Consider the following 27,009-nt stretch of genomic DNA (forward strand, 5'->3'; position numbering starts at 1 on the left):
CTATCTATATAGATACACACACACACACACAGTTAACTACAAACCAAAAACCTATTAATATGTACACACACAAAGAAAGGAATCTGAACGTAACACTAAAGATAGTCATCACATGGCAAGGGAAGAGAGCAAAAGATGATGAAAGGAACAAAAAAGAACTATGTAAACAACCCCAAACAATTAACAAAATGGCAGTAAGTACATATCCATCAATAATTACTTTAAATGTAATTGGACTAAATTCTCCAATCAAAACACACAGAGAAGACTCAGCCATAAAAAAAATGAAATCTTGCCTTTGTGACAACATGGATAAATCTAGAGGATATTATGTTAAATGAAATACATCAGACAGAGAAAGACAAATATCAATGATCTCACTTATATGTGTAATCTAAAAAACAAAACAAAACGAAACAAAAGTAGACTCATAAATACAGAGAGTGGTTGACAGGAGGGAGGAGGGTAAGGGGGTGGGTGAAAATAGGTGAAGGGGATTAAAAGGAACAAACCTCCAGCTATACAATAAATAAGTCATGGGGATGTAATAATATTGTAATAACTCTGTATGGGGAGAGATGGATACTAGACTTATCATGATGATCGTTTCATAATGTATGCTAATGTCAAATCATGATTTAGTACACCTGAAACTAACATAATGTTGTATGTCAACTATATTTTAGTAAAAAACAAGTCATATTATACGTTAAGATATTCATGTTTTAAGTTTAAAATGAGATAAATGGGACATAAAAATTTATGTCAATCTTTGGTAAATGAAATTATGGGATCACTACTTATTTTATGCATATCTATGTTCAAACTTTTTACACTAAGCATATATTTCTTTCAGGAAAATTACAATAATGTCTTTTGGAGAAAGAAATTCAGGGTTTTAATGTAAACATAAAAATAATTTTTTTATAACATAGTGTGTTCATAAATGATCAGGTGAAGGTGCAGAAAAACATGTCAAGAAAACCTCCCGATCCCTACAAACTGGCAGTGATGGTGGGGATGAACCAATGAAAAGGGAAAATAGTTAATGTCCACCTTGCCCCCAAGCTCCCACCACCTGAAGTTCCATATTCCTTTGGAACACTTCCTTAGGTATGAAGCTGCTCTCAGATTCCTTTCTAGGCCACTTTAAAAAAAGTAAGTGGAGATCACAAAACTAAAGCCAACTAGAGGTACAATGACCATATATTCCTAATCAGAAGTCTAGACCCATGATTTGACAAATGATTCACGGAGGGCCAGTGGGCACTATTAAAACTGAGTCTTTCTCTTAACAATGCTGACTGAATACTGGCTAAGCCCCTCTCCCACCCCAATGAAAACAAGAGAGTGATTCCCTAAGGGAGCCTCCACTTCTCAGCAGAGGAAATATACTTCCCAGGGGAGGGAGGGAAGAAAGCCCAGTGCTTATACTTAGTATATGGAAAATGAATCCCCTGTTCCAACCTGCACAACAGCATATGTAACCAATGTAAAGTAACAACATTAAAGAACACATCTTCAGAATAGACAGTGGATTAAAATAAAATAATTACCTACCAGAGTTTTAAAAATACTCTTAATGGACAGAAAGTGTCTGGATGTATCAATTAAAATTCCTCTGTGAGGAAACCTTGGAGAATCTACAATGTTGGATTCATTGACAGTGAACTAAAAGACAAAAGAAAATTTTTATTTATTTTGTCTTAGATAAAATGTGTATTCATTTTATTTATATAATAAATAAATTATACCTATCTATGCAAGTATTGGATAAAAGATTAATTTAAAACAAAAAAAAAGTGTGAAATATACATTTACCAGATAAGATACGCACTTGGGGAGAAAAAACATTCAAGAAGCAATAAATAACTAAAAAGTTTATATTTTTCCTATAGTATTATATCTACCCAATAATGTTAGTAACATATAATAATCATACTTACGGTCCCATAAAAATCTTGATAAATTAACTGGCTAAAGGTCTCTAAACCTAGGGAAAGTAAAATTTATAATTTATTGCATTAATTTATAAAAGAGACAATAAAAGATGTATTATCCATACACAGAACCATAACCAGAAAAGGCAAATAAAATTAAATATGTTATACATATACCCTGTAACATATTTTTTAAAATCAAAGCTCAATTTTAAAAAATCCCTGTGCCATCTAATAAAACTGCTTTACTTCATTGTACACCCTTAGCCTTGGTTTTGTCTGAATGATAAACACAAAATAGTGATTTAATAAAACAAAATCCAGTTCCTTAATAAATTTATAGCACTGTAAGAAAGAATTTATATCATAAAATATTATAGGCACTTTAGAAGGTACCTAAACTTAACAGAGGGCAAAGAGGTTCAGAAAACACCATGAAACTATAGATAAAGGCCCAACTTACAGTGTTTTATTTATACCTGCAAAGACTATCTCCTGACCATTTTTTATTCAAGTGGATTGTTCTCTATATTACAGGTCAACTCCTCTATCTGGCCTTGACTTTACCAAAATTCATCATTCTAGTTGACAACTATATTGCCAAGGAAAATTTTAACCTAAGAATACAGGCATAGGGACTTGCCCGGTGGTCCAGTGGTAAAGAATCCACTGGACCAATGCAGGGGATGCAGGTTCAATGCCTGGTCAGAGAACTAAGATCCCACATGCTGCAGGACAACTAAGCCTGTGCACCACAACTACTGAGCCCGCGTGCCTCAACTAGAGACAGAAAACCTGCAAGCCACAACTAGAGAGAAACCCATGCACCTCAACGAAAGATCCCGCATGCTGCAACGAAGATCCCGTGTGCCATAACTAAGACCCGATGCAGCCATAAATTTAAAAATATATAAATAAATTTTAAAAAAAGGCATACCTCATTTTATTGCACTTCACAGATACTGCATTTTTTACAAATCAAACATTTGTGGCAACTCTGCATTGTCAGATGATGATCAATATTTTTTAGCATAAAGTATTCTTAAATTAAGGTATGTACCTTGTTTTTTTTAGACAAAATACTATTGCACACTTAAAAGCCTACAGTATAGTGTAAACATAACCTCGATATCCACTGGGAAACCAAAAAATTTGTGTGACTCCCTTTATTGAGACAGACACTTTACTGCAGTGGTCTGGAACCAAACCCACAATATCTCCAAGATTTGCCTGTAGTTCAAAGTCAAATAAAAGAGAGGATGTGACAACATACCACAGAAATATGAAAGATCACAGGAGACTACTATGACAAACTATATGCCAACAAATCTGACAACTTAGAAGAAACGAATATATTCTGAGAGAGAGAAAACTTACCAAGACTGAATTATGAAGAAACAGAAAATCTGAGCAAACTGACTACTAGGAGATTGTATCAGTAATCAAAAATCTCCCAACAAACAAAAGTCTAGGACCAGAAGCCTTCACTGGTGAATTCTACCAAACATTTAAAAAAGATTTGGGCTTCCCTGGTGGTGCAGTGGTTGAGAGTCTGCCCGCCGATGCAGGAGACACGGGTTCATGCCCCGGTCTGGGAAGATACCACATGCCGCGGAGTGCCTGGGCCCGAGAGCCATGGCCACTGAGCCTGTGTGTCCGAAAAAGATTTAATTTTTTGGATGTGACACCAAAAGCAAAGGAAACAAAAGCAAAAATAAACAAGTGGGACTACACCAACGTAAAAAGCTTCTGCACAGCAAAGGAAATCATCAACAAAATGAAAAGGCAATCTGGGACTTCCCTAGTAGTCCAGTGGGTAACACTCCACGCTCCCAATGCAGAGGGCCCAGGTTCAATCCCTGGTCGGGGAACTAGATCCCACAAGCATGCCACAACTAAGAGTTTGCATGCCGCAACTAAGGATCCCACGTGCTGCAACTAAGACCCAGTGCAGACTGAATGAATGAATGAATGAATGACAGCCCTTTATCTCCCCCCCCAAGAAAAATAAAAAGGCAATCTACCAAAGGATGAGGATACCTGCAAATTATATACCTGTTAAGGGGTTCCTATATAAAAAACTCATACAACTCAAACAATCCAATTAAAAAATAGGTAGAAGATGTGAACAGATATTTTTTCAAGGAAGACCTATAAATAGCCAACACATACATGAAAAGGTGTTGCACATCACTAACCATCAGGGAAATGCAAATCAAAACCACAGTAGGGCTTCCCTGGTGGCGCAGTGGTTGAGAGTCCGCCTGCCAATGCAGGGGACACAGGTTCGTGTCCCGGTCCGGGAAGATCCCACATGCCACGGAGTGCCTGGGCCCGAGAGCCACGGCCACTGAGCCTGCGCATCCGGAGCCTGTGCTCTGCAACGGGAGAGGCCACAACAGTAAGAGGCCCGCGTACCACAAAAAAAAAAAAAAAAAAAAAAACACAGTAACATATCACCTCACACCTGTTAGAATGACTGTTCTCAAACACACAAGAAATAACAAGGGTGGTGAGGACATGGAGTAAAAGGATCCCTCATGCACTGTTCATGGGAATGTAAATTGGTGCAGCCACTACAGAAAACAGTATGGAGGTTCCTCAAAAAACTAAAAATAGAACTACCACATGATCCAGCAATCCTACTTCTGGGTATTTATCCAAAGAAAACAAAACACTAACCCCCCAAATATATGCACCTCTATGTTCACTGCCACATTACCATAGCCGAGATATGGAAACAACCTGTCCATCAATGGATGTATGGATAAAGATGTGGTATATATATACAATGGAATATTATTCAGCCATAGAAAGAAGGAAATCCTGCTATTTGGGACAACATGGATGGAACTTGAGGACATTATGCTAAATGAAATTAAGTCAGAGAAAGACAAATACTGAATAATCTCACTTAGATGTGGAATCTTAAACAAAAACCAAGCTCATAAATATAAAGAACAGATTTGTGGTTACTAGAGATGGGGGTAGGGGGTAGGCAAAATGGGTGATGGGGGTTAAAAAGTACAATCTTTCGCTTATAAATAAGTCCTAAGGATGTAAGGTACAGCATGGTGACTATAGTTAATACATACTGTGTTGCCTATTTGCAAGTTGCTAAAAAGAGTAAAATCTTAGAAGTTCTCATCATAAGAAAAACAATATTTTTCTAACTATGTGTGGTGACGATGTTAACTTACTGTGGTGATAATTTTGCATTATATACAAATATCAAATCATTGTGTTGTATACCTGAAATTAATATGTTATGTCAATTATACATCAAAAAAAACAGGAAATAGGAAAGAATAAAAAGTTCAAAGTCATTTTTGCTACGCCTCCCTCCCACCCCCAATACAGGCCCATACCAGGAGGAATAACTTTGAAATTTTCTGTTAAGTGGCAATACACTCAATTATCATTTAGAGCACGTTTGTTACTTTCAAAGTCTGACAGTAAGCAGAAAATAAGGTCTTCCTGGACTAGATTCACAAAATGCTCTCAAAAGTTCTATTATTTTGATGTGGATCAGGGCAAACATCAATAAAGCTCTGTTTTCCCTAACAGGCCCCAGACAAGACAGGCACATCAGACCGACAAAAGCTTAAAATCACATAACATTACATGTAAATGATCTACATGATAATGTTTGTAGTTACATTTGCGGTAAACATCTATAGCTGTTTTCATGTCATATTTTGAAATAAGATCATAATCATACCATTATTATTATGACTATAATACATATAGCAGTAACACGGATCATTTTATTCTAGGTAACACTCAACCTGAGTCAAATCCAAAGCCGCCTTTATTTTTAACAACTTTGGTTGGCTTGCTCACATTAAAGAAAATTACTCCTTTCTCAAAACTATACTAATTGGGAAGCCAGTACAACAAAATCTTATCTACTTAAAAGAAGAGGTGATAGCAGCTTCTGAACAGCAAAAGTAAATTTCCCAATGCCCGAACTTTGAAGTTCAGACTGAAAGTCACAGGAAAAGCTTTTAAGGTTCCTCTCTGCCCACGACCTCCAATCACTCTAGAGTATATTTTTATCTTTTCATGCTATTCCTGCAAACTTTGTTATATTTCTAAATCCACAGGAATTTAAAATGGGAGAAGGGTTCTCTTCTTTTCTTGGCCATCATGGTGTGTATGGTTGACTCTGTTCCTGACCTTGTCTTCCCACAAGACTCCCAGGATCAAATGATTCCTGGCCAAGAAACAGAAGCAGAAGTGTCCCATTCCCCAGTGGATTCAGATGAAAGCTGGTGATGAGATCAAGTACAATTCCCATGAGGAGACGGTGGAGAAGAATCAAGTTGAGCTGATACGGACTCTCACATGCAATGGCACATGCATTTACGCTGCATCTACATCACTAGCATCTTACCATATCACGCTGACAACATCACCACTACATGGACAGTTGGACATGTTTTATTGGGAAAATGATTATTCTCTTTGTTTTTATGCTTCTGCACTAATACGTTGGTTCAGAAAAAAATATGTGGGTATACTTGTTTGAATGTATAAACAAATGCAGAAGGGAAATGCTTGCTACTGAAGGCAGCAAGAAGTGATGATAAAACAAAATTCCTTAATCAGAGCAGGTCAGAGCCATTTATAACTCTATAAACATTATGGTCCCGGGGCTTCCCTGGTGGCACAGTGGTTAAGAATCCACCTACCAGCCCTGGTCCAGGAAGATCCCACATGCCGTGGAGCAACTAAGCCCATGTGCCACAACTACGGAGCCTGCACTCTAGAGCCCACGAGCCACAACTACTGAGCCTAAGTGCCACAACTACTGAAGCCTGCGCACCTAGAGCCCGTGGTCTGCAACAAGAGAAGCCACCACAATGAGAAGCCCACGTACCGCAATGAAGAATAGCCCCCGCTCACCGCAACTAGAGAAAGCCCACACACAGCAACGAAGACCCAATGCATCCAAAAATAAATGAATAAAATAAATAAATTTAAAAAAATTATAGTCCCAAGAACATCAATGAATTACAGCATTATGAATTTAATAACCTTCAAGCATCTTTAAAAAGTCAAATGATCTTTCTCCCATCCTTTAAGTGGTATATATTTAATGGAAATTGTTTTGGAAATACCCAACAAATCATTCTGTAAAGGGTCGAAGGAAGCAAAGTTTTGCTGTGCTTCATTTCCCAAAGTGGCAACTGAAAATATTTCCTTACTAGAAAATAACAATGAAACCACATAGAACTTACCTCGTAATACTCCCCAAACTCTGTTGGCAGTGAGCGAGGCCACTGGTCCTTTCACAAGTAAAGTATCTGTATTGGAAAAAAAAAAATGTTTCTTGTATGCTGACAGATGGTAACTAGACTTATCATGGTGATCATTTCGAAGTGTGTAGAAATATCGAATTACCATGTTGTGTGACAGGAGCTAACATGGTGTTGTAAGTCAATTATACTTCAAAAGCAAACAAACTCATAGAAAAAGAGATCAGGTTTGTGGTTAAAAGAGGCGGGTTGTAGGGCCTCCCTGGTGGCGCAGTGGTTGAGAGTCCGCCTGCCGATGCAGGGGATACGGGTTCGTGCCCCGGTCTGGGAGGATCCCATATGCCGCGGAGCGGCTGGGCCCGTGAGCCATGGCCGCTGGGCCTGCGCATCCGGAGCCTGTGCTCCGCAACGGGGGAGGCCACAACAGTGAGAGGCCCGCATACCGCAAAAAAAAAAAAAAAAAAAAAAGAGGCGGGTTGTAGGGGGAGAGGGAATTGGATGAAGGCGGTCAAAAGGTTCAAACTCCCAGTTATAAGATAAATAAGTACTAGGGCTGTAATGCACAACATGATGAATATAGTAAACAGAGCTGGATGCAGTATATGACAGCTGTTAAGAGAGTAAATCCTAAGAGTTCTCATCACAAGGAAAACAATTTTTTTTTCTTTAACTTTGTATCTATATGAGGTGACAGATGCTCACTAAATTTACTGTGATAATCATTTCATGATGTGTGTAAGTCAAATCATGATGCTGTACACCTTAAACAGTGCTGTCGATTATATCTCAATAAAACTGGAAGAAAAAAATGTTTGTTTTTAATCCCTCAATAACACACATCTCCCTAAACATATAATTGGTATTTCTGGATCATTCTTTTCTCCTGAGCTCCAGACCTGTTTCTCCAACTGCCTCCTGTACATCCTCACTTAGAAGTCCTATAGGTTCCTTTAACTCCACATGTCCCACTCTGAACTCTTCCCTCTTTCACCTGTCGGGCTCTGGGCTCATCGCGCACCACACTCCGACCAGCTGATTTGCTCAAGTCAGGAACTTGGGTGTCACCTCCATGATTCCTCATTTTCCCCTGCAGGAGAGTTATTCTATCCAACTACCCCTCTACAGAGTAGGGTCCTACTTAAGCTAAGAATTTAAGTCAAAAGTGCAAACTCCTGGGCTTCCCTGGTGGGGCAGTGGTTGAGAGTCCGCCTGCCGATGCAGGGGACATGGGTTCGTGCCCTGGTCCGGGAAGATCCCACATGCCGTGGAGCGGCTGGGCCCTGAGCCATGGCCGCTGAGCCTGCGCGTTCGGAGCCTGTGCTCCGCAACGGGAGAGGCCACAACAGTGAGAGGCCCGTGTACCGCAAAAAAAAAAAAAGTGCAAATTCCTCAGTGCCCATAATTCCTTGGTGAAGCCTCCAGTATCACTCAATCTTCCACTCCGTCTAAGGCCAGAGAGTCTTCTCTACTCTGTCCCTTATCTCCCTGTGCTCCCCTACTTGCCCTGTACCTACCTTCCCCCAACATTATCCTAAATCTTCCTTAAGACTCACTTCTTTTTTTTTCAAATATTTATGTTTTAATTTAATTTTATTTTATTTTATTTATTTTTGGCTGCTTTGGGTCTTCGTTGCTGCGCGTGGGCTTTCTCTAGTTGCAGGGAGCGGGGTCTACTCTTCCGCTGTGGTGCGCGGGCTCCTCATTGTGGTGGCTTCTCTTGTTGCAGAGCACGGGCTCTAGGCACAAGGCTCAGTAGTTGTGGCTCGCGGGCTCTAGAGCACAGGTTCAGCAGTTGTGACGCACGGGCTTAGCTGCTCTGAGGCATGTAGGGTCTTCCTGCACCAGGGCTCAAACCCGCATCCCCTGCATTGGCAGGCGGATTCTTAACCACTGCGCCACCAGGGAAGCCCCAAGACTCACTTCTTAACTCACTATAGCTTAATTCAGCTTTGTCCCACTCAGTAAGAAGTTCACAGCCATCTAAAATGGGGCTCCAGTTGGCTGCTTCTGGGCAAAGGGGGCACTAATCTCTCAATCCTTGAAATCATACTCTGCCTGAGGTTGCCCCAATAGTCATCTTAGTCTTTGGAGAGGTCTGGGATGGAATCATCCACAGATAAAGGAAAGCACCAGAAAGCACAGAGAGATCTAAAGGGGTGTGACAGATGCAGACTTTGCCACAGTAAAGACACTCAAGGGCTGCAGGTTAATGATTTAGTAGTGTATCTGGGTTGCATCCTCCTCCTCCACCACCCTGACCGCCCCAGGCTGTCCCACGGTAGTTGGCTACAGGTAGGGAAAACCGTTCTATCAACAGCCAGTAATCAGGTGACAGTCTTCTGACAAGGTAGCCTTTGCCAACAGCAGAACAGAGTCATGAGTTAGCTAAGGGCCAGGCTAAGAATGCTATAGCTGTTATGACCACAATCTAACCACGATTCTCCCCCTCTATACCCAATTCTTAGTTAGCTACCTAGATAGAGCTCACCGTTCCACTGGTCACTGTTTAAAGGCCAGTTTTTGCCACATTACAGTTTTGAGATCTCCTGGAATTAGTCAGCCTGAAGGGTTATCTAAAAACATTAACATGTGGCATGTACCTGATGCCAATTATTTTCCAATAGCTGAGGACAGGCTGATATTAAAAAAGGATTCTGATTCAACTCAACGCAAAAACCACAGATATAAAGTGGTGAGAAGAAGATTTTGGTTTCTAAATATATGGACAAATAAGTTATAGAATTTCAATTTTTATTTCAAAGCCAAATTCTTAGCGTTAACAGTGATTACCTCCCTGACGGGGGGATAGGAGGCATCTTTTTTTTTTCAGTTATCCCTTTCTGTACTTTTTGCGCCACACTGTGGTTTTGAAGGGTATACATACAAATAACAGTAATGGATTCCTCTTTTTAAAATAATAAAATGTGGGCTTCCCTGGTGGCGCAGTGGTTGAGAGTCCGCCTGCTGATGCAGGGGACATGGGTTCGTGCCCCAGTCCGGGAGGATCCCACATGCCGCGGAGCGGCTGGGCCCGTGAGCCATGGCCACTGAGCCTGCGCGTCCGGAGCCTGTGCTCCACAATGGGAGAGGCCACAACAGTGACAGGCCCGCATATCGCAAAAAAATAAAAATAAAAATAAAATGTTATAGATAAGGCTAAAATCCCCTTTGAGATGCCCACTCAACTCCCCCTATTTTCCTCAGAGGAAATATCAGGACTTTTCTTAGGCATTTTCATACACATACGTGTAACAAGAAAATACACTATTGCTTTATGTGTGCCTTCTTTTGTATGTTGGTATATAAACGGTATCCTCCTGTACACATTATATAAATTTCTTTGTCCAACTCAGCAATTTATCTTCGCTAGTTCTCCACATCTGTTCTTTATAACTCCACTTCTTTATTCTTAATTGTTGTATAGTATTCTCTAGTGTCAACTGACAAGATATATTTAGCCATTCTTCTAGTGATGAACATTTAGTTTTGCTTATAAATCTTCATCATTGCAGGCAAACTGCATGGAACATTCTTGATGTATGTAATTATTGCTCTACGGTAGAAATTAGTCTATTTCTGGTTCTGAGGGTATGCATATTTTTATTTTAATTGATGATGATGCTGTAACACTTGTCACTTTCTCCAAGATTTCCTCACACTCTTGGACAATATCTTGTTGATATCTTGTTATTTCCATTTGTGTGTGTTACTTTTATCATCATCATCATCAACTAGTTTAAAACTAGTTTATCCTTTAACCAGAAAATTTCACAGGCAACTTGTCTCCAGAAGCTTCCCTTTCAGAATAAAGAGGGTTTGCAAAGCTGAATGGAAGATAGGCTATAACTCCCCAGCCTTGATATGTTCCATTTTTTGGAATTTACAATATGTCACTGTATTGCCTGTCAGCAAAGATTCCTTGGTAATTTAATGACCATTTCTCAATTTTGCAAAACCTAATTAATAAAGTGTCTGAGTGCTGTCAAGTAAAATCACATGGCTGATGTTGGCAAATCATCCTGTTTCTCTTCTAATAACAGCTACAGAATTGAAGAGAAATTAAGTTATTTTTCAGAGATGTATTAAGAAATCTCACCTCTATTGAGAGGATGAAGAGATGTACTTAATTGTCTGTGAGGCAGTCTGAGAACAAAGGAGTCACTCTCTTCTCTGATATGCATTTTCCTTTCTATTTTTACCCCTGACTCACCAGTCTGCTCTTTCTGCAGACTTATATCACCCATTGCTCTTTGATTCCTTGATACAATTCCACATTATTCCCAGTCAGTACACTCTGGAAAAGGGCTGCCCATTTGTTTATTCCTTCTAGAACAATTTAGGAAAAGCCTTAGAGAATAATGTTTTAGGCAAACAAAAAGAATCATGTAGCTAAATGTTGATTACATTGTCAATCAATATAAATGAAGATGAAACATATATAATACAACATAAATATAAAAGAAAATGAAACGCTTCACCCCTCCCAGTTCTGCATTATCTTTGTGTCAAATTAAATTATAAATAGAGATCATGCCAGGACTTCCCTGGCGGTCCAGTGGTTAAGACTCTGTGCTTCCACTACAGGGGGCAGGGGTTCAGCTCCTGGTCAGGGAACTAAGATCCCGCATGCCACACAGCAAAGACCAAAAAAAAAAAGAGAGCATGCCTATCAGCACAGACTTGTCTTCAAAATAAACTACCTAGATGCCCAAAAATCAGGGATAAGCCAAGTAAGTTTTGACACATCCATACAGTTGGTAGAACATTATTCAGATGCTAAAAATGCTGTCATAGAAAAATATTTAGTGAAATACATGTTTATAATGGATTGTTATGCAAAACAGAAAAACCACAGGTACAGAACTACACCTTTTTCATGCCATTGTTTATCATATGCTTCTATTTATATCTATGTAAAATATTTAACTGTATCACTCTGCAAAAAAAAAAATCTGAAATAACAGTGGTTAACTCTGAGTGCTGGGGGTTATGAGTAATTTATTTCCTCCTCTTCACTTACCATACTTAAAGATTTCCTACAACAATTATGTATTCATTTTGCCATCAGACTTTAATGGTAATTTTCTCTTTTTTTTTGCGCCACACCTCACGGCATGTGGGATCTTAGTTCGCCTGTGCCCCCTGCAGTGGAGGCACGGAGTCTTAACCACTGGACCTTAACCACTGGACCGCCAGGGATGTCCCCTAATGGTAATTTTAAAAATAGGAATTATAAACTCACTGGTCAAGAGCTCACAATAGTTCATGGCATGGAGCCAGCTTCTAGCACTCGAGTCTGTAACAGGCAGCTTTGTTTACAATACATTCACATGACATAGGTACTCACAGGACTCATCCGAAGAGATCTTGGGGAAAGTGTCACACTCTGGGTCCATGACAACTGAGACTTGAAGTTGCTGCAACTCCACTTCAACACGAAGATCAGCATAGCCATGATGCCACTTGTAGAAACCAAAAATATAGTCATAATATCTGTGTGAGAGAGAAATTCAAACAAAATTTTAAAGCACTGTAGCCAAGTTTTAAATACATATGTGGTAGCAGACACTGTCGTTGACTCCGCAAATCCCTGCTACCCCGTATCAGTCTAACTAGAGGCTCTCACCCCAAGCTGCACATTAGAATCACATGGAGGGTTTTTTGCAAACAAGTACTGATGTCCAGACCTTCAGAATCAGAATCTCTGAGAGCATGATCCAGGCACAAAGATTTTAAAAGTCCCCCTGCCACAATCCCAAGTGACTCTTATGAAGTCCCCATTAAGAACCAATAATCATAAATCAAAAGAACAAATAATCAAACTAATAATCCTGGGTGTGCAAGTCCATTCTGACCAGTGATGGGGCAGGGGTGGGAGGACGGGGGGAGGGATGCTTCCTCTCCTAAGGGAGCCACAAGAAGAAAACTTTCTCTGTACGTGGTACCTAGACCAGTTGCAGCCACACCAAAGATGGCAGAGCAGAGGTGGAAAGAACCCGGATTTCCTAATTACATTGTTGAGCCACTTGGCCAACTAGCCCTGAAATTCTGCCTGCTTTTATAGTTCCATAATGCATGAGATAATAGGTTTTCTTTTTGCTCAAGCCAGATTGAGTCAGGGTTCCTGTTACCTTCCAACAAAAGTATCCTAGCTAATACACAAACACCACAGAATTCTCACGAGGGCCTTGAAAATTTACCTTCTGCTGGTACCCGAATAGCAGAAAAAGAGGATATTAAATAAACATTTGAAGGTGCTAGAAGATAAAAGATCACACAGGCTTCAAAGCCTATGATATTTAATAGATTTTGATAAGCCAGAAGGTTGTGCATGCTACTTATATGTAAGACCATCTTGTGTTTTTCCAGGGATGTAAGGAGAGCTGGGAGAGTTCTGATGAACTTGGAAGTGAGCGTATGGAAGTTAACCAGTGAGACAGTGGAACAGATGAAGGTGCTGAGGACCTTTTTCGTAGGAAAACCTTGACAGATTCAAAAGGAAATGAAGATCGCTAAACTGTATACTTAAAAATGGTTAAGGGAGTGATCTTACGTATATTTTACCACAATTTAAAAAAAAATTTTTAAGGGAAATTAAAGCTGCCAGCGGCTTTGAGATTTGAGTTAGGTGCTGGCTTGTCCCAAATAAGGAAAATCTTGGCTCTGGATATTAACACTCTAACAGAAAACTCAAAGGGTTCTGGCCCAGTGGTGTGCAAGGTCTGTGGGTTAATTTAGCTTTTCAGGAACTGAGGGAGCAAAGCTATTTGTTCTTTAAAAAAAATGAGTAACGAGCATGTGATCGATCTTGTTCTAGAAGCTGAGGAAGCAGCCATGTACCAACCTGCCTGCGAAATGCACAGTGTTTCAAAGCAGGGTTTGAGATAGAAATTGGGCTCTTCAGGAGACAGGAGCCACAAGAATCTGAACAAACTTGTGTGTTCCCCACGGCCTAGAGCTTCTGGAACAACCCCATCATGCTTTTACCCTGAAGTAGATACCGCCCCTCCTGAGTTCCTAGAATGCTCACCTGAATGCTTTCAAGTCTTAGCCATAAGGGCTAATGTTTTATTTTTTTTAACATCTTTATTGGAGTATAATTGCTTTACAATGGTGTGTTAGTTTCTGCTTTATAACATAGTGAATCAGCTATACATATACATATATCCCCCTATAGGGTTAATGTTTTATAACCTGCTTCCTAACAATGCAGGGTATAATTAATAGCTGCCTCACACACATGGCATGAATTAGTTAGGCAATCCTCAGATAATTACCTGCACTGCCTTGAGATGCCAAGATTTGTTTTTAAACCATCTCACAGCTGATTCAAGTTCTGGTTATCTAACCATGGTTAACTTAAGTCTTCCAAACTTTCTTGCCATACTCATATCACTTCAGCTTATTACCGAGTCCTTATTTTACTAGCAGGATGGCACAGAAGGAAAATCCAATTTTATGAACTAAGTCCCGAAGCAAATATGGTGTGTTTGTTTTTAAAAGATTTCCTAGTCATGGTCTTCCATTAGATGGCCTGCAGGTACTTTTTCCTTCTCAATATCCCAAGGCAACCAACCACGCTGATTTTACTTCTTCATCCAGACTCTAGCCATTCTGACCTGTTAGCAGATTCAACACAAAAGGCTCATTGAAGTATGCATCTAAACTGAGGGTAACAATGTCCCTTTAACTGTACACAACCGAAGGAGAAGAAAACATTTCTGCCATCAACTTCTTGAGCCTCTTCAGCCTAAGCCTAAGCTCCAGGCCTACCTGGGGCCAGGCCAGCAGGTGTTATTAAACTAGTTTTGCATCTTTCCACCAGCTGCTTGGTGTCCTGCAGGCACAATTAAACTATAATTACCTCTAGGAACAGACCAAAATCTGAGGGAGAAAAGGGGTAGTACTGTCAGAACCAAATTACAGTCCTTCGGGGCACTGAACACCTTCAGGACAGTCCTGCCCACACAGGTCGCAGAGTGAGTCTTACTGAAACATCTCCCCAAGTGCAATCTGTCTTGTACATGGTGCAGTTAGCAAAGCTAGCGTTGTGACACTACACTGTAAATCAACTTTACATCAATTTAAAAATCAAAAAAACCCCAAAAAGCCAGCACTGTGGGCTCCCTCCTCACTACACAATTCACCCTGTGGCCAACGGGTTTACAGACATGAGGGCTGTGGAAACGTGAGGTGCTAAAGATCTAAAGAAGCTGGAAGAGCAAGCACATAAGTGTTTCTGGGAAACAAAAGGAGAAGCAGATACTGCGGCGCAGCGACCATATCAAAGCAGTTAAGGTGAAAATATCCAGCATTTTGCATGGAATAGAGATTTGGGAAGGGAAGGGGCGGTTTGGGCAGTGCTCCAACCTACGGACTTTCTGCCATCTGAATTGTAACCAGACTTGGGGAGGGGGAGAGATGGCCTATAAATGACAAGCGACTTTGGGGAACCCCTGGTCCCCAAGCTTTAAGCACTCATCTTCCTCTCAGAACTCCCGTCAAATAAGCTGCCATTTCCCTCAGCCTCCTCTTCGTCTACCCCATTCTCCCCTCCGAGGCGAACACGGCCACTGACCCTGAGCAACGTACTCCGTCCACTCAGTATCCCGCACTCAAAGCAGGGTTCCAGAGCACCCAGGAAGTTCCTTAGGAGGCAGGAGGGGAAGGGGAAGAGCTTGGGTTTCAGTTCGTGTTGGTTCGAGCCGGCTCTGCCATCTTCTAGACCTGTGACTTTGGTGGGGTCACTGGCCGACTCGGAGACTGTTTCCTCCCCTGTCGAGTGGAGATTAGAGCACCGGCACGGCTGGATAGCTGTGCAGGTGGTAAGAAGCGCTCAGGTGTTCCTCCTCTCGCCCCCCACCGCCGCGCCTGCACTGCGTCCCACGGTGGTCTGTACCTCCCAGTCCCGGCGTCTCCGGGTCCCCTTCCCGCCCGGCCGCCCGTCGGGAGCACTCACCGCCGAAACGCCTCCTGCAGCAGTGAGCAGGAGGGGCCGGCCTTGGAAGTGGAGCTGTGGCCGAAGGAGAAGTTGTCGGGAGAGAGGTGCAGCACGCGCGGGGTGGTCTGCACGGAGAGAGGCATGGGCCAGAGACGCAGGTCCGGCGAGGCGGCGGCGACGGCGGAGGCGCGCACTGCCTGCACCGCCAGCGCCGCCAGCAGCTCCAGCAGCCTGGGGAGCCTCGGCCACCCCAGCCCGCGATGTTCCATGGCTGCTCAGCTGCTCTCTTCCGCGGTCGGCCGGGTATTGCCCGAGCCGCCGCCCCGGTACCAGACTTCTCTTCCCCCGCCGAGTAGCAGGGAGCGCGGCGCGCGCGCAAGTCACAGAGTCAGCTGACTGTGTGTTCCGCCCCGGCTCCGCCTCCAGAGCGACCACCGCCCCGCCCCGCCCCAGCTGCCTTCCCCGCCCAGCCCAACCCCGGACTCTTCCAGCCGCTGAGAGGGACGCTGGCTTAGTGCTCACAGCGCTCGCGGTCTCCTCCCGGCCTCTGGACTTAGAGAAACTGCACAACGCACGCCACGAACACCTAACTTCCCCCACCCCTAACACCAGATAACCGGGTGCTTATTTGCCTCTCAGTCTGGACTTTTATATAACTGCAGTAAAGCTTTAATTATTAAAGCCTGCCATCAGAACCCCTCAGGACAGAGTTTTGAACAGATGGGAGGTTAAAAGTTAGGCAGAGGATAGGGACTTCCCTGGTGGTCCAGTGGTTAGGACTCCCCGCCCCCAATGCAGGGGGCCCGGTTATATCCCTTGTAGGGGAACTAGATCGCACACCCGGCAACTAAGATCGCGCACGCCGCAACTTAAGACCTGGCGCAGCCAAATAAATAAATATTAAAAAAAAAAAAAAAGTTAGGCCGAAGATATTCCGTGAGAGAATGTGCAATATTGAATCTTTCCACTTAGACATAATCTCTGAATTTATAAAGTTGTTTTATACCTGTCGCCAAAGTCCCATAGTCTACCTGGGCTTTCTTATTTCTCGTTAGGCATGTTCCTAGACCTTTCATTCCTTTGTTGTTGGTGTTAATATTATCCCTCCTGACCCCTAGTTTCCCCCCAGAAATTAAAAAAGAATGAGGTAGACCTTTAGATATTGGCCTGGAAAGATCTTTCCACCTGCTGCTTATACCACTGATCTCACCCCTACCTCAACCAGTGTGGAAACACAGCTAGCTGCCAAAGTCTTCCTTGTAAAAGGTAAACTAAGTCATGTCACGTCCTTACTCAATACATGTCAATGGCTTGTTTCCCATTGTCCTTAGAATAAAATTTATCTCCTACCCCTCTTTTTTTTTTTTTTTTTTGCAGTACGCGGGCCTCTCACTGTTGTGGCCTCTCCCGTTGCGGAGCACAGGCTCCGGACGCGCAGGCTCAGCGGCCACGGCTCACGGGCCCAGCCGCTCCGCGACATGTGAGATCTTCCCGGACCGGGACGCGAACCCGTGTCCCCTGCATCGGCAGGCGGACTCTCAACCACTGTGCCACCAGGGAAGCCCACCTACCCCTCCTTCTTACCCTCCTCCCACCATCCCCGATTTGTCATGGAATGTGAGATGTTATGATGGAGGAATCTGAACTGGGGGGAAATGAGAAATGTAATGACCAAAGGACTTGATTTGATGTGTGGAGATGAACCAGGGCCTGTCAGAGAACATCTCTTACGTGAGAAGAGATGGCACTAGCTACCCAGGGCAGGGTTTACTAGGAGGGCACTGCCGCCAGACCTGAATGTTAACCTGCCCTGCTCTCCACATGAAGAGGTCTAGAGAGAGGTAAGGAGTTTGTTTCCTAGGGAAGAGCCACGTTCTTGGGAGTTACGGACTAGCATTTGGTTTGTTCCCTGCCAGAGTCATCCAGTCTGGTCTGCAGCTTCGGAGGCTGAGAGATTGCAAGAGAACCACACATGAAATGTGAAGTTGACACTGAGTGAGGCTTCACTTCTCACTAGGACTTGCAGGCAGCTGGCGCTCATGGAAATGCTCTGGGAAGTGTGGTGTGGTGTGTGGAGGACCAGAAAATTCAGCTAGAAGCCTTCAGAAGAGCGCTAAACAGGAATTGCTTCCTTTTGTTGAAAATGTGCTGGTTAGAAGAAGGAACCATGGGCTGCCCTGGAGAACTGCCCCATCTGAGCAAGGGGGCACATACCTGAAATGGCCTGCACAGGCATGGGGATGAGGGGAGACATGGTGACCCCTTTTGACACTTCATCGTGTCATGGGACCAGAGTGGGTTGGGGTAGAGTATACGGCCTGAGAACAAGCATCACATACGTTGGGACAGCAGAAGGAACTCAGACAGGAACCTCCAGGAGAACAAACCACATAGATCTCATCAGCCCCGAGTCCCAGCATGTGAAGAGAGGCAGGAGTAACCAGCAGCAAAGGAGGGGTTCCTTCCTGGTTTTACCAAGGTGCCAGACTCCACACGGGCAAGAAAATACTTTCCTAGTATCCACCAAGGAATTCTCCCATTCCAAAGAGACAGAATCTGAGAACCAGGAAGCAGCTCAGATATCCAGCGGGCCTGAACCTCACTACGCCTCAGGCTCACCTAGGAGCTTAGGAAAAACACTGATGCTGGAGTTCAGGCCCAGATCTATTAATTAAGAATCAGCAGGTAGAAGATCAGGGTGATTCTTTTTCTTTTTTTTTCTTCTACAACTTTCTTGAGTATAATTGACATCCAATAGACTGCATATATTCAAAGTGTACAGTTTGGTAAGTTTTATGTATGTAACAGTGGAGCCATCACCACAATCAAGATAATGGACATATCCATCACCCCCGAAAGTTTCTTCATGCCTTCCGCAGTCCCTGCCCCCTGCCCCTGACCTCTCTACCCTCACCCCACTCCCACCTCACCTCCTGTCCAGACAACTGCGGATCTGCTTTTGTAAACAAAAATTAGTTTGCATTCTCTAAAATTTTAAAGAAATAGAACCATACAGTATGTTCTCTTCTTTGGTCCTGTTTTTTCACTCAGCATAATTTTTTTAAGATTCATACATGTTATAGTATTGTTACCAAACCAAATGTGGGTTCACTCGCCCTCACACAGTAAAGCCAATCTACTGACACTGGACTGTGGTAAAGAAAAGTGCAGCATTTATTGCAGGGCACCAAGCAAGGAGTTCAGGACAGCTAGTGCTCAAAAAACCCAAGCTCCCCAAAGGGTTTCAGCAAAGCATTTTTAAAGGCAAGCTGAGGTAGGGTCGCAGGGTATGTGATCGACTCTTGCACAGTTCTCTGATTGGATGATGGGGAGGTAACAGGGCAGTGTCACAGGGGTTCACATGATGAATCCTCAGGCTCCAGTAGGTCTAGGGGCTACGTGCTCACGGTCATTAAATAGTTAACATCTTCCATTTGGTGGGGGGTTTCGTATCTGTAAAACAACTCAGGAAATGTGCATCAGATACTATTATCTAGGTAATTCAGAGAGGAGCTAAAGCAGAGGATGTGAGGGGGAAGGCCCCATAGGGTCCTGCTTCATTTCAGTATTTCTCACAGCAGGAGGCTCCTGGGGGCTCAGAGAAGCTATCATTTTAAAAGCCCCCCTTGGGCTTCCCTGGTGGCACAATGGTTAAGAATCCACCTGCCAGTGCAGGCGACACGGGATCGAGCCCTGGTCCAGGAAGATCCCACATGCCACGGAGCAACTAAGCCCATGTGCCACAACTACTGAGCCTGCACTCTAGAGCCCGCGAGCGACAACTACTGAAGCCCACGCGCCTAGAGCCTGTGCTCTGCAACAATAGAAGCCACCACAATGAGAAGTCCCTACACCACAACGAAGAGTAGCCCCCGCTCGCCACAACCAGAGAAAAGCCTGCACGCAGCAACGAAGACTCAATGCAGCCAAAAATAAACATAAATTAATTAATTTTTTTTAAAAAGAAGCTCATGGGCAAGGATGTTAAAAAAAAATGGATTAAAGATCTAAATGTAAGACTGGACACTATAAAACTCTTAGAGAAAAACATAGGAAGAACACTCTTGGACATAAATCGCAGCAAGATCTTTTTTGACCCACCTACTACAGTAATGGAAATAAAAACAAAATAACAAATGGGACCTAATGAAACTTAAAAGCTTTTGCACAGCAAAAGAAACCATAAACAAGACAAAAAGACAACCCTCAGAATGGGAGAAAATATTTGCAAACGAATCAATGGACAAAGGATTAATCTCCAAAATATACAAACAGCCCATGCAGCTCAATATCAAAAAAACAAACAACCCAATCCAAAAATGGGCATAAGACCTAAATAGACATTTCTCCATAGAAGACATACAGATGGCCAAGAGGCACATGAAAAAGATGCTCAACATCACTAATTATTAGAGAAGTGCAAATCAAAACTACAATGAGGTATCCCTCACACTGGTTAGAATGGGCATCATCAGAAAATTTACAAACAATAAATGCTGGAGAGGGTGTGGAGAAAAGGGAACCCTCTTGCACGGTTGGTGGGAATGTAAACTGATACAGCCACTATGGAGAACAGTATGGAGGTTCCTTAAAAAACTAAAAATAGAACTACCCTATGACCCAGCAATCCCACTACTGGGCATATACCCAGAGAAAGCCATAATTCAAAAAGACACATGCACCCCAATGTTCACTGCAGCACTATTTACAATAGCCAGGATGTGGAAGCAACCTAAATGTCCATCAACAGATGAATGGATAAAGAAGATGTGATACATATATACAATGGAATATTACTCAGCCATAAAAAGGAATGAAATTGGGTCATTCGTAGAGATGTGGATGGACCTAGAGACTGTTATACAGAGTGAAATGAGTCAGAAACAGAAAACCAAATATCATGTATTAACGCATATTTGTGGAATCTAGAAAAATAGTAGAGATGAACCGGTTTGCAATGCAGAAATAGAGACACAGATGTAGAGAACAAATGTATGGACACCAAGGGGGGAAGCGGGGGTGGGATGAGCTGGGAGATTGGGATTAACATATATACACTAATATGTATCAAATAGATAACTAATAAGAACCTGCTGTATAGCACAGGGAACTCAACTTAGCTGTACAGTAGAAACTAGCACAACATTGTAAAACAACAATACCCCAATTTAAAAAAAAAGATACACCATGTAAAAAGTAAAAACAAAACAAAAACAACAAAAAACAAACAAACAAAAAAGACAAGCTGCTGGATGAGGCACACTGCTACAGCTCTTGGGATTTCCCTTCCCCCACCCCTGCACCTGTTTCCTATCTCCATCAGGTAACCCTGCCTGGGCTGGGTCCAGCCTCCGAACAGATCACAATCAAGGCATTTTATGGCTGAATATCAAAGAGCCAGGCTCCATCCCTTTGTGAAGCAACAGAACAAGTTGTCCATTCTCTGGGAGCTTTTGTCCCTTCCCAACCCACTCCTTATGGATTGTGGATGTCATATAACCTGAGATCATTTAGTTTAATGTTATCTACTGTAAACAGTGTGATGCATGAGGGGCCAGTTAGCATTTGAGGCCCCCTAATCAGGAATCCACACTTCAGGGATGATTAGTGAGCATCTAAAGCACCCTAATCAAGAAGATATACTCCAGAATTATGGATTTGAATATTGCTTTTGAAATCTAACGATAGAGCGTTGGTTAACTAGTGGAAGTAATGACTGGAATGATTCCCCAGTGAAATGCAGAGTTGAAATCGGTGGCTGACTAGGAAGACTGTCCTGGGCCCTACTGCCCTCACCTGAGCAAGTATGAGTGTAACAGGAAAGAGCCAGTTCTGACTCCATGTTGGATCTGTTTCTTTGACTTTAACCTTTGCTTTTGTTGCTTTTGTTATTATAATCATACATAATGGCCTGCCTCGGGGAACCCTGCCCACCTGTGAATAGCTGCAGAAAAGAAGAAAATAACACATCCCCTCCCTGATGCAGGCCATGTGTGAGGAGATGTTTTGCAAGATAAATGGCCTTTTCACTTTACTTCCTCACCTCCTCCCCCTCTCTGTTCTATAAAAGAAACTGGCATCCAGACCCCATAAGATGTTTTTTTGGAGACATTAGTATGCCATCGTCTCAGTCTGCTGGCTTAAAGCCAAATAAAGTCGTATTCTTTGCCTCAACACCTTGTCTCCCGATTTATTGGCCTGCCATGCGGCAAGCAGAGCGAGCTTGGACTCGGTAACATGAGGATCTGGCCAGCCCAGCCCAAGCCTTTGGAGCGGTACTTGACCCTCAGATGTTTGCTTGACTCTGCTCTTTTCCTCATCCCTGTGACCTCATCCCCTGACCCAACCAGTAAATTGGCTAATCCTGCTCTAAAAAATATCGTTCCTCCTTGAACTGAATCTCTCAAGCAAAGAGCCAGTGGGAATGCCTGAAGAGAGAGGGGACATTTCCCCCACTCACAAGAGAGCACAATATGATCATTTTTATACCTGCTTGTTAATAAACACTGACATACTTAGCAGAATTTGGTCTCAGATTCCATTTCACTGCAATAAACAACCTGGTAGCAAAATTGTCAAGAAGACGTACAGTCTCCACTCTCTCGAATGCCAGAGGTGACCGGCATTTACAAGAATACCAAAAACAACAACAAATAAATTGCCCAATACTTACTTGCTCGTGAATGCTTTGGCTTAGGGCAATTTGCAACAAGGCCCTTTTAGCCTGAAAACATACCTACAAGAGGCCCTGAGATCTCCTACATCTGTATGTGAAGCAAAGACACAGAGTGACTGTGTCTGGCTGTGACTTCAGAGATACAAAGCTAAAAAAGATTTTGCTCCCTGCTCAGATCCCTACTTTGATAGACATGTGGAGAGAATTGACCATAGTGAGATGCCTTCTAATTAGCTGCAATGACTGTGGCTGCCAGGACCAGCTCCACTGATGTCCCAAGGCTAGTGCTCTGAAGGTTCTGATTGTGTGGGGTGTTGGGGAGGGATGGGGGAGGCGCAAGCAGGGACACCCGGCTGCTGAAGGGCTGGGGGAAGCCACACCTGCTCCGTGGGACCTGATCCTGTTGTCTTTATGAGGACAAGACTTCCAACTGGTCCGAGTGAGTATTTTGCTGCTCGTAGACAATGAGAACCAGGCCTCCAATCACAGCTAAACTGTCACAGCCAACTTGACCTACTATTATGGAAATTGCTCCAATTATGTGCATCACATTTGCATGTGAAATGACAACTAAGTGCTGGCCTAAGAGGCAAATTTTGCAAATGAAGCTGGGTGTTAACAAAATAGGGTAGTTTGTCCTTTGTTGGGATTATTTGTGACCCAGTGAGACGACAGCAGCCCTCCTCAAGCATTGCCTTGTGGCCTGTCATAAATTACTTGCCCCTCAAGCGCTTCCTATGGCTTGCAGACCAACCCCTTGAAATAAATGGGCTTCAATAACCAGTTTCAACCATTGTCCTGTGTCCAAGTAGTAAAACATCTGGAAAATTGGGCTAAATGGATAAAACAGTTCTCTGTAATAAGTATCTGGCATCCTTGCAACTCTGTATAATGCATTTTTTTTTAATGACCAGATGTGGTACTTTTGTGTTATGAAGAACAGAGGCATGTTTAGTCATGCTTTTTATTACCTTTAAATGCAAGGTATCTTTTCATAGCTCCCTGGGGAAATGCTATCCCACTGATTGGGAATTGTTGATGTGTTGGTTTACAAACTTGAAAAGTAAGTGAATCGCTAAGAAAATTGCAGATATAATTTAAACCATCATTAAACTGGACACTCACAGGGAACTGGCTTAAGAAGAAGAATTCAGTCTATAAATTTTACCTTCTCTCCTAGTGGATTTGTTCCAGAGGGTCTTTGATCTTGCCGTCGTTTATGTTCTTATCTGTATTCTGGAATATTTACAGCTTTATGAAAAAAATGATTTCATCAAACTTGCTGTTCACTTCTTTCCAGTTTCTCATTAAGAAAGCTTATCTGGTAACCCACCTGTGTAGTCTCCATTTTATAGGCCTTTGTGGGGTTCCAACAAGATGTTTTTAACATGTGTGTGGGGGGGGGGAGGGAAACGAAGATATTTAGAGCACTGTCCACTGGGCTACTATTCCAAAAATCTTCTTTACACCACACCACCAAAGACACACACAGACAGAAACACACACACAAACTTATTTTAGACAGTTGGGAAAACACAGAAAAGTACAAGAAGACATTTTGCTGTACACCTGAAACTAACACAACATTGTAAATCAACTACACCTCAATTTAAAAAAATAAAAAATTTTTAAAAGTATAAGAAAACTAAAAAATCATCTGTAACCATATCCAGTTATCACCACAGTGTAGATACGTAGTATTTTTCATTTTATAAAATTACAGTGATGCTCTATATACTGTTTTGTCACTTCAAATACCACAAACATTTTTCCTTGTATTAAATGTTCTTTTAAAATATGAGTCTTGTTGGAAAGACCATTCTTATCAAACTAGTTTACTTGGGGACATTTAGAATTTTTAGAAATGTTCACTACTATAAACAGTCTATGATATTGTGGTTGCCAAGGAGGAGGGGGAGAGGGAGAGGGATGGACGGGGAGTCTGGCGTTGGTAGATGCAAACTATTACATGTAAAATGGATAAACAACAAGTCCTAATATACAGCACAGGGAACTATATTCAGTATCCTGTGATAAGCCATCATGGAAAAGAATATGAAAAAAGAATGTCTCTATGTGTATAACTGAGTTACTCTGCTGTACAGCAGAGATTGCCACAGCATTGTAAATCAACTAGACTTCAATTTTTAAAAAAGTCTATGATAGGGCTTCCCTGGTGGCGCAGTGGTTGAGAGTCCGCCTGCCGATGCAGGGGACACGGGTTTGTGCCCCGGTATGGAAAGATCCCACATACTGCGGAGCGGCTAGGCCCGTGAGCCATGGCCACTGAGCCTGCACGTCCAGAGCCTGTGCTCCACAACGGGAGAGGCCACAACAGTGAAAGGCCCACATACCGCAAAAAAAAAAAAAGTCTATGATAAATATCTTTATATAAAAATCTTTTCACAGATCTCTGATTCCTTCCTAGAAGTAGAATTGCTGGATCAAAGGGTATGAGCTTTTCTTTTTAAGACTTTATTTGAGACATACTGTCCCAAGTGTTCTTCAGAAAGGGTGTAATGACGTGTGTCATACACGCCCACTATGAGAATAAGGGTGTTCTACTTTCCATGCTCTCTGGGTCCTCCCGTTAGTAACAGTTCCACAGTAAAGATATTAACCCTGTGTCTGCTGTTTAAGTTGCTACTGTTTCCCTAGTTTGATATTTGCCTTTTAACTTGGATGGTGAGCTGGAAAATTTTTGTTTTGCCAAGTCTTCTTCCCTCCCTCTCCCTTGTTGAGAAGTTTGAAACTTCTTTCCTCTGTCTCTTCCTTTCTGGAGGCTTCCTTGGCTTTTAAGCTTTCCCACCTTGAAATCAGAACCTAGATTTAGGCTTTTCTTAAATTTGCACTTTTCTAGTTCTTTAATGGCTTCATTTTTATATGTAACACCAATCTATCCAGAACTAATGGGCATATTACATGAAGTAGGGAATAATTTATTCTTTTCTAAGTGGTTAACGGATTGTATCAGCACCACTGATTCAATATTCCATTTAAAAACAATCCATTTTTAAAAAACTAAAAGCAGAATTTGTGTTATTTCTCTATCTGGGTCTTTCTTAAATGTATTTACTCTCACAGATAATTCACCAATATTTAATTTTTTCCTTAGGCAATCGCTCTGCCTGAAAATAGGATTTACCTATTTTCACTATTTTACCTATTAAACCACAACTCTCTGCCTGACTTTGAAACCCTTGACTCCTAAGAGTTTTGTTTAGAAATGAATTCTTCTCAGTTTTGCTCCTAGCTTGCCCATTACATTTCACCATAATATATACATCTCTGTTGTGTAAGCATCTAAAGCCTTAAGCCTAAGAGAAGTCACACAGCACACAACTAGAAACAGGTCCTCTTTCCAGTTGAAGAGCCGACTCTAGGTCTGCAACAGATGCCCACGTGAGTCTGTGGGCTTCAGGTTACTCAGTGTTAAACCTGCAGAGACGCTACGAGCTTGAAGTGTGTGCTTTAAAGGAACTAATTTTTTAAAAATATATTTATTTATTTTTGGCTGCGTTGGGTCTTCGTTGCTGCGCGTGGGCTTTTCTCTAGTTGTGGCCAGCGGGGGCTACTCTTTTGTCTGTGTGTGTGTGGTACGTGGGCCTCTCACTCTTGTGGCCTCTCCCATTGCAGAGCACAGGCTCCGGACGCGCAGGCTCAACGGCCATGGCTCACGGGCCCAGCTGCTCTGCGGCATGTGGGATCTTCCCGGACCGGGACACGAACCCGTGTCCCCTGCATCGGCAGGCGGACTCTCAACCACTGCGCCACCAGGGAAGCCCTGGGGGCTACTCTTCGTTGCAGTGCACGGGCTTCTCACTGCAGCGGCTTCTCTTGTTGTGGAGCACAGGCTCTAGGCGCGCGGGCTTCATTAGTTGCGGCTCGTGGGCTCAATAGTGCTCAATAGTTGTGCTCGCGGGCTCTAGAGTGTAGACTCAGTAGTTGTGGCGCATGGGCTTAGTTGCTCCGCGGCATGTGGGATCTTCCCGGACCAGGGCTCGAACCCGTGTTCCCTCCACTGATAGGCGGATTCTTAACCACTGCGCCACCAGGGAAGTCCCGAAGTGTGTGCTTTAAAATGTACTTATCTTGCTAATATTTGCAAGCAGGTTTGAGGTATTAAAAAAAACCTCGTGGTGGTGGGAGGGGCAATTACTTAAGCAGGCGTCTAAATGCTTGAACTGGATC

The 27,009-nt window shown here is 42.7% G+C and overlaps 1 protein-coding gene across 3 annotated transcripts in view; it reads right to left on the minus strand.

Annotated features, from left to right (window-relative positions):
• HEXB (hexosaminidase subunit beta) overlaps nucleotides 1–16,513 on the minus strand; it is a 59,912-nt gene extending 43,399 nt beyond the window's left edge. For all 3 annotated transcript variants that reach the window (XM_082624135.1, XM_082624134.1, XM_082624133.1), the window contains exons 1-5: nucleotides 16,161–16,513; nucleotides 12,549–12,694; nucleotides 7,184–7,249; nucleotides 1,947–1,993; nucleotides 1,561–1,671 (exon numbers count right to left, since the gene is read on the minus strand). In XM_082624135.1, the coding sequence (XP_082480261.1) occupies nucleotides 1,561–1,671; nucleotides 1,947–1,993; nucleotides 7,184–7,249; nucleotides 12,549–12,694; nucleotides 16,161–16,411 (621 nt within the window). In that variant the 5' untranslated portion in view covers nucleotides 16,412–16,513. The remainder of the gene's footprint in view (nucleotides 1–1,560; nucleotides 1,672–1,946; nucleotides 1,994–7,183; nucleotides 7,250–12,548; nucleotides 12,695–16,160) is intronic.
• Nucleotides 16,514–27,009: the final 10,496 nt, after the last annotated feature.

Source organism: Mesoplodon mirus, assembly GCF_964341445.2.
Source record: "Mesoplodon mirus genome assembly, chromosome: 5".
Lineage (NCBI taxonomy): Eukaryota > Metazoa > Chordata > Mammalia > Artiodactyla > Ziphiidae > Mesoplodon > Mesoplodon mirus.